We start from the raw sequence: 9,081 nt of genomic DNA, 5'->3' as shown, positions 1-9,081 counted from the left end.
TTGGTATTTTTCCTTTTTTATTTTCTTTGGAGGAGGTCACAAGGAAAAGAGGGTAGACATGGGATAACAGGGAAGTGACTCTGATCATGGTGCATTATGGGAAATCTCCAAGTAATCAATAATAATGTTGTGTTAGAAAAACATATTGCCTTATTTAAGTTTTGTGGCTGTTATTAAAGCTGTTCTTTTACAATATGACTAGCAAATATCAGTACATTCTGAAAGACTTATGTTCAGTTTGTTTACACTGCCTGTAACATTTTTTTTAAATGGGCCAAGATCCTATCATTCTGAGTGTTTCATTTCTAGGAGACTTGATGGCTATTTTTCCACCAACACTTGTGTTCTGAAGTATTAAGAAATTTCAAAGTAACAAACATGGAAAATAACTACTCCTGTCAAAATTTGGGGAGTAAGGTTTTTTATGTGATCTAGGGTGACCTTGAACTCTTGAGTTTCAAGCACCCTCGGTTTCAGCCTCTCTTTAGCTCCATGGATTAATGGCATCTTTCTTCACCCCTGGCTACCATCATTTGCCATTATTCATTTGACCTAAGAAATAGTGTGCCCATATTCATAAAGGTATTGTACTTGAATCACAGAATGGATATCTGGAATCTGGCAATCAGAATCATTTTCTTATCACAAACTACCACTGGAATTCTGGGAAATCTCCTTCTTATGTTCTACTACCTAGTCCTTTACTACAAAGAATACACATTAAAGCCCACAGATTTGATTCTCATGCACTTACTGGCAGCCAATACCTTGGTCATTCTCTCTGCAGGAGTTCCCCAAACAATGGCAGTTTGGGGATTGAAGCAGTTCTTGAATGATTTTGGATGTGACCTCCTACTGTACATTCAAGGATTTGCTCGAAGTGTGTCCATTGGTACCACTTGCCTCTTGAGTGTCTTCCAGGCCATGACCCTCAGTCCCAGGAAATCCTTTTGGAATGACAATAAAGTCAAAGCTTCAAATTACGTTAAATGCTCCATTTCCCTACTCTGGGTCTTCTACATGGTGATACGGTTCATTTTCTTTGTGTACAATTTTATTAAAATGAATAGCAAAAATATGACAAGAAATCAAGATTTTGGATATTGCTCTATTGTAGGGCGTGATGAAATCAGTGACTCACTATATATAGTATTGGTGATGTGCCCTGAGTCCTTTTTTGCTGTACTCATCACATGGTCCAGTGCCTCCATGATTGTCATACTCTGCAGACACAAGAGGAGGGTTCAAAATATCCGCAGCTCTCATGGTTCCAGGAGAAACTACCCTGAGTCCAGAGCGACCCAGAACATCCTTGTCCTGTTGGCTACCTTCCTGGCGTTTTATATGCTCTCCACCATCTTGCGAGGCTGCATTGCTCTGTTGTATAATCACAGTTGGTGGCTGGTGTACATTTCTCGCCTCACTTCTCTTTGTTTTCCCTGTTTTGTACCATTTGTTATTTTGAGACATTACCCAATTTTGTCCTTATTCAGTTTGATATGGTTAAGAAAATAAATTTCTCCCAATTTTAGTATAACTATCTAAAATATTAGTTTGTCTTGTCATACAAATTTTACTCAATTATCACCTTATGAAATCAACAAAGAAAGTTAAGGCTTAGCACATTGTCTTCCTAAGACTAGTCAAATGAAAGCTGGGCGGTGGTGGCGCACGCCTTTAATCCCAGCACTCGGGAGGCAGAGCCAGGCGGATCTCTGTGAGTTCGAGGCCAGCCTGGGCTACCAAGTGAGTTCCAGGAAAGGCGCAAAGCTACACAGAGAAACCCTGTCTCGAAAAACCGAAAAAAAAAAAAAAAGACTAGTCAAATGAGTATGGGAGTTTTGTCAGATGGTTGAATCAACAGCCTATATGAACTGATTGTACTATATTTAGTGCACTATATATAGTCTTCAACTTTCAGAAAGTGGAGTTTTTCTTTTGCCCATATGATGTGCAAAGAAGCCAATGACTTCAACTTTCAGAAAGTGGAGTTTTTCCTTTGCCCATATGATGTGCAAAGAAGCCAATAACTTGTTGCCAGTAGAGCTGACTTTTTTGTGGCTTTTATAATCTCATGGAATCTAGACTGCTTGCCTGTTGTTGGATAGACACCTGTATATACCTCACTCTAATTGGAAGGCAAACTGACATACATCATAGTGGACCATAAATTGCACTTCTGGTGGCCCTTATCCCATGACAGCTGCTCTAGCATGTTCTAGAACCAGAAATCTTCTTCAGTGATCATTTCCCATGTGTTTTGATTTCAGCTGTTCCAGAAAAAGAAAATGGTTGGCTGTTGCCAACCTTATTGTCACAGTGTTCAACAAAATCTGTGAAGATGGGCATCTCCTCTAGCTATGAAGGACAAAAATTATGACTCCTATCTTTCACCTTGTACCAAAATCAATTAAAAATTACATTTATCCTCATGAGGTAATCTTTAATTTTATAAGATAGTATTTTTCTTTTTTCCCTTCTATTTCTCATAGCTTTTTTTCATATTTAATTATCTGAGTCTGGTTTCTTCATACTTTAATCCTCTTAGTTTTACTCATGTCCTCTCCCATATAGATCCATTCCCCTTTAGTTTCTTATTAGAAAAAAAACCCAGGATTTTGAGAGGTAACTAAAAAACAAAATGAAATAAAATATAATAAGCTCAAACAAAAAAACCCATCGTATTGAAACTAGACAAGCACGTCAGCAAAGAAAAGGGGGAGGGTCTCAAGAAAAGTCCCAAGATTCAAAGATTCATTCATTTGTTTCTGCATCCAGGAGTCCCAAAAAAGTACTGAACTAAAGGTTATCACTTAAATACAGAGGGCTTGGCACAGACCATGTAAACCTGTGATTGCTGCTTCAGTCTCTGTGAGTTCACGTGAGCTTTGTTCAGTTGAGAGAACCTGGCCCTCCTGATGTCCTCCTCTGTCCCCTTAGTCTCTCCCACTCCTTCTGCCTCCTCTTCTGTGGGGTTCCTGGAGGTATGAGGGGAGAGATTTGATGGATACAACTCATTTAGAACTGTGTGTTCAAAGGTCTATCTAATCTATCTATCTATCTATCTATCTATCTATCTATCTATCTATCATCTATCTATCTATCTATCTATCTATCTATCTATCTATCTATCATCTATCTATCTATCTATCTATCTATCTATCTATCTATCTATCTATCATATATCTATCTATATCTGTGCATCTCTCTCTCTTTCTCTCTCTCTCTCTCTCTTTCTCTCTCTCTCTCTCTCCTCTCTCTCTCTCTGCGTGCGTGCGTGCGTGCGTGCGTGTGTGTGTGTGTGTGTGTGTGTGTGTGTGTGAGATATCTGGCTATGGGTCTCTGTTTTTGTTCCCATCTGTTGCAGAAGAAAGCCTCTCTGATCTTGGCAGAATATGACACAGATTAATGAATATAACAGAATATCATTAGGAGTCATTTTACTTTCTTTTCTTTTCTATTTTTTTTTCTTTTATTAGCCAAGTAGTCTTTGGTTTTACCTTAGGACTCGGGAATATCTAGACTCTGGTTTTGGTAACCAAACCAGAGTATGGATTTTATCTCATTGACTAAGACTTCAGTCAAATCAGACATTGGCTGGTTACTCCTATAAGGTTTGTGCCATCATTGTCTTAGCATATTTGCAGGTAGTTAGATCAAAGTTTTTCTGGTTGGTTGAATGTTTGCTTTCCTCCTTTGGTACCCCACAGAGTACCCTTGCATGTCATAGACACTAGAACATGGGGGTAAAATTTCTATGTAGCCATCAGCTGGACCTCTCCATGTTCAGTGACTTGTATGAGTGTTGTCTTCAGCAGTGGGTCTTTATTGTCAGTTTGCTGAGAGCAACTCATTGTCTTGGTAACTGCCTGGGCTATCTGGTGATTTTCATATGTACACTGGATGGTGTTGTGTGTCAAATTGATCCAAGCTGAAGTCATCAAAGGAGCCTTAGTTGAGGAAATGCCTTCATGAGCCCCAGCTGTAATTCATTTTCTCAATTACTGATTGATGTGGGAGAGGCCTGTCCATGGGGGTGTTGCCATCCTGTTGCCATCCATGGGCTGATGGTCTTGGGTTCTATAAGAGATAAGCTGAGCATCCTGTGAGAAGCAAGCCAGTAAGTAGCTCTCCTCCTTGGCCTCTACCTCAGCTCCTGTCTCCAGGTTCCAGACTTGTTTGAGTTCCTATTCTGACATCCTCCAATGATGGACTATGATCTGGAAGTGTAAGCCAAATTATCTCTTTCATCCCCAACTTGCCCTTTGGTCATGGAATTTTGTGGTAGCAATAGAAACACTAACTAAGACACCATGTGACGCTTTGGCCAACAACACAATTAGATGAAACAGAATCTTGGTACTGGAAGCTTTGGCAACATGAATTGGCCAGTTGGGGTTCTTTCTCCCTCATTACTTGGGAATTTAATTAGCATCACATTTATACTAATAGAAAATTTCCACTGCACTAGAACTAATTTTCCATACTGCCAATCAAATGCCCTTCATTTCCAGCTGTCTCTCCCCTCATTCCCTCTCTCAAATCCATTTCCCCTCTCTTCCTACATAATCTTCTTAATCTTGTCCTTCCTCTCCTCTGGTACCAGTACAACCATAAAGTCTATTATATTTCCTCATCCCAGGGAGATCTATGGGTCTCCCCTATTTTCTTTCTCTATGTCTAATTTCTCTGGGTCTATAGGTTATGGTTTTTTATCATTTATTTAAAATCTCATTCCAGAAATAAGTGAATACATACAATGTTTGTCTTTCTGGGTCTAGGTTACCTCACTAAGGCTTTTTTTCTAGTTCCAGCCATTTGTCTGCAAATTTCATTATTTTAAAAGATGAGTACTACTCCTTTGTGCAAATGTATCACATTTTCTCTATTCATTATTATGTTGAGGGAAATTTAGCTTGTTTCCAATTTCTGACTAATATAATTACAGTAGTAATAAACATGTTTCAGCATGTGTTCCAGTAATAGGATAAAAAATCCTTTCAGTATATGCACAGGAGTGGTATAGCTGTGTCTTGAGGTAGACTGAGTCTCAATATTCTGAGGAACCACCACATTGATTTCAATAGTGGCTGTGCTTACTCCCAACAGCAATGGAGGAATGTTTCCCTTACTTAAGTCCTTACCAGTATGAGCTGTCACTTGTTTAATTGATCTTAGCTATTCTGACAGGTTCTGATATTACGTCCTATTGGAATCTCAACATTATTTTGATTTGTAGTTTTTGAATCGCTAAGGATTTTGAACATTTCTGTGTTCCTCAGCCATTTGAGTTTCATTTTGAAAATCACTATTATTGTTTATATGTCTGTTTAAATTGTTTATCTCATCTTGACTTAACTTTGATAAGTGGTATGAAACATGAAATTTAACTTCTTTTATATTTTTTCCAGTTTAGTAGAGTAGATGTTTTTAAATTATGTCCTTATGATTCTCTGGATTTTCTTTAGGTTTGTTGCTATTTCCACTTCTAATTTCAAAGTTTGTTAATTTGGAAATTCTCTCACAGACATTTAGTTCACTAGATAAGGGTTTGTCAATATTATTATATTATTGATCTTCTTAAGTAACCAACATTTTATTTCATTTGCATTGTAGGTTTTTTTTTTTTTTTTTTTTTTTTTTTTTTTTTTTTTTTTTTTTTTTTTTTGCTTTCAGGCCTGAGTGTGAGTATCCATTGCTGTCTGCTTCTTTGGGGTGTGATTTATGTACTTTGTTCTAAAGCTTTCAGGTCTGATGTTAAATTATTAGTATGAGATCACTCCTTTTTCATGGTTGACCCAGTGCTAAGAACTTGCATCATAGAATCTTCATCATTGTGTCCCAGAAGTTTGGGTATGCTGTGTATTCATTTTCATTCAATTCATGAATATCTTTCATTTCTTTCTTAATTTTTGTCTTGAGGGATTTTTTCATTCAGTAGGAGTATGTTCAGTTTCCAAGCATTTCTAATCTTTCTGCTGTTTCTGTTGTTGATATCCAATTTTAATCCATAGTGGTAAGATAGCCTCTATAGTATTATTTCATGTTTTTGTGTCTGTTGAGACTTGATTGGGGTCTGAATTTGTTGTTACATTTAGACAATGCTCCATGAGGTGTTGAGCAGCATGTATATTCTTTGTCTCCATTTGACGTGTTCTATCTCTAAGTTCCATTTGTTTTATAATGTCAGTTATCTCTAGACTTGCTCTCTTTAGTTTTTGTCTGGATGACCTCTGTCTTGAGGAGAGCTGGGTGCAGAAGTCTCCCACTATTACTGTGTGAGGGTCCATATGTGATTTAGTTGTCCTGGTGTTTCTTTTACAAACCTTATGTTTGGTGCATAGATATTAAGAATGAAATGTCATATTGGCAGATTTTTCCTTTTCTGTTATGTAGTGTCCATCTATAACCATTCTGATTAGTTGTAGTTGGAAGTCTATTAGGTATAGTTGGAAGTATATTAAAATGGCTGCTTCAGCTTGCCTTTTATGCCCAATTTCTTAGCATATCTTTTTCTATCTTTTTTCACTAATGCAATATCTCTCCTTGAAGTTAACACAGGTTTCTTGAATGCAGCAGAAGAATGAATCCTGATTTTACATTCATTTTTTTAGTCAGTGCTTTTTAAAGGGACATTGAGACCATTGATGTTATAATATCAATGTGCAGTGTTTGTTGTGTTGGGGTTTGTGTGTGTGTGTGTGTGTGTGTGTGTGTGTGTGTGTGTGTGTGTGTGTATGTTCCCCTTCTTTGGATTGGCTTTCTGGGATTATCTATTTGATGCTCTTCTTGGTTGGGATTAACCTTCTTCTACTGAAATTTTCCTTCTACCACCTTCTGTATGGCTGAATTTGTAGTTAGATATTGTTTAGGTATATCTGTTTTCTCTATCTATGGTCATTGCTAGTATTGCTGGGTCTAGTAGTCTGGCCTGTCAGCTTAGACCTCTTAGAGTTTGTTGCACATCTTAAGTTTGTAGCTTATCTTTTCTTGCTCTTCTGTCTTTTAGAGTTTCGAATAAGAAATGAAATGCTATTCTAATAAATTTTCCTTCATATTTACTTATTTTTTTTCACTTTCTGCTTTTAATATTCTTTAAGTTCTTGTGGGATAATTGATAGGCATGTCCACTGTGGATTCAAGGTAAAATATCTTCCAAGGTATTGGGATTTGACATTTATGAATGGAGATGGGCTATTTTAGATGAACAGTCTTATTAAATAAGAAACACAGAGCCAAATACAGAGTTAAAAGCCCAAGAGGTCAGGGCAGTAGTAAGAGCTGAGACTTAAAACCGCCTTCCTACCCTTTCTGCCACTAATTCATTATATCCTATAATGGATATAATGTTGGTAAGTCCAACATCTCAGCAAGAAACCTACTTCCTGTGTATCTGTCTTTTTATTGACTTTCTGTTCTGACTTCTCATTGGTTGTTAACCCAACCACATGACCTCCTCATCACTGCCTGTCTATACAGATCTCCAGGTCTTCTATGGTTGGTATTGAGATAAAAGGCATGTGTCTCCATGCTGGCTGTATCCTTGAACACACAGAGACTTTGCCTGCCATGTGTTTGGGATTAAAGTTATGTGTCAACACCGCCTGGCTTCTGCTATGGCTTGCTATTAGCTCTGACCCCCAGGCAACTTTATTTATTAACATACAAATAAAATCACATTTTAGTACAAATAAAATATTACTGTATTTCCCCTTTTCTATTTTAATAAAAAGAAAAAAAGGAAAAAATATAACTAATATAAGAAAAATTATATACAAAAGTACAATAACTATATATCACATATACAAGGAATAAATACCTAAACAATGTCTAGTCCATTTGAAATTTGACAATTTCAAAGAAAATAATTCCATTATATCCTATTTTGGTAAGTCCAACATGTACCTGATTCACTTTCTATCCTAACTTATATTACTAACAGAACTATCTTATGATGTCTTTCAAATTTATACACTTTTTCTTTAGTGAGTTTCTTTTCTAAAATTCTTAACAAGGAAAACTATCTAAACTTTATAACTATCTAATCTTCAACTATAACTAACTATATTCTTCAACTCCCTCAGAGACCCAAGAAGGAAATAATGTTACCTAATAAAAACTAAAAGAGTACACACAAGCAGCTTCCAAAAAAATGTGAGTTGACAGAAACAGCCAGCTGCCTGGGCAGTCACCTGAGGTTTCTCCTCAGTGTTGGGACATCATCTTCAGCCTATAGGTTTAGCGTATCTGACAGACACATTTGTGAAGTAGGTCAACAGTTTGACCTCACACTTGGTGAGAGCAGTCCATGTACCAGAAACACCTGAATTTCACTAGTGTCATGTCATGATTCAGGATTTTAAATTCTGGAAATTGCTGATTTTTTTTTAACTCAGCTGTTCATTCTTCTTGGCTGTGTGTGTGTGTGTGTGTGTGTGTGTGTGTGTGTGTGTGTGTGTGTTTGTGTGTGTGTGTGTGTGTATGGCTTAATCTTGGCATCTCGTTCTTCTCCACATCCCTCTATTAAATGCCAGTCTACCATTGAGAGGTGTGAGCTTAGTTACTCTTCAAGAATAACTGTTTCAACTGCTGTTCCCTGCATCTCAGAAGCCATCAGCCCACTGCCTGTTCAGTTGCTTTCGAAGAAAAGGGCATGGTACCTTTTCAGGATTGCAAAGGCCACTTCAGGGATGGTGCTATATTATCCTGGCCTCAGAAGATGCCTTTTGTTAAAGCCACAACCACACTTGTCTTGGCAAGAATTGGTAGTCCTTTGTTTCGTGTCCTGTCTGTCCATTTTCTCCCGTATGTCAGCAGTAGATTCGAGGATACTTTGTTGTCCAGTGGCTAACTTTTGCCACAACGAAAGTTAACTCCATATGCAGTTTTTCCAATGCCCACATTTTCTCTGAAGTAGATTGGTACTGCCAGGAGCCGACATGACTCACAGTCATAAAAAAAAAAGAAAAATTTTCTATGTTATTAAAACATTTTAAATGCCATATTCTGTAGATCTCTGAAGGATTTGAGATGACCTGTCTATCTAAAATATATCTGCTCAATCTTGAAATACCTAATATG

General features: G+C 37.3%; 1 protein-coding gene across 1 annotated transcript; it reads left to right on the top strand.

The window, feature by feature from the left end:
* Nucleotides 1–597: 597 nt before the first annotated feature.
* On the top strand, nucleotides 598–1,515 carry LOC131902582 (vomeronasal type-1 receptor 4-like). Its single transcript, XM_059253603.1, has one exon. It carries the CDS (start codon nucleotides 604–606, stop codon nucleotides 1,513–1,515), a length of 912 nt encoding a protein of 303 aa, XP_059109586.1. The 5' UTR covers nucleotides 598–603.
* The last annotated feature ends 7,566 nt before the right edge of the window (nucleotides 1,516–9,081 follow it).

This window comes from Peromyscus eremicus, chromosome 1, assembly GCF_949786415.1.
Source record: "Peromyscus eremicus chromosome 1, PerEre_H2_v1, whole genome shotgun sequence".
Classification (NCBI taxonomy): Eukaryota; Metazoa; Chordata; class Mammalia; order Rodentia; family Cricetidae; genus Peromyscus; species Peromyscus eremicus.
The sequence above is the reverse complement of the archived record's forward strand: the minus strand, read 5'-3'. Positions and strand labels throughout refer to the sequence as shown.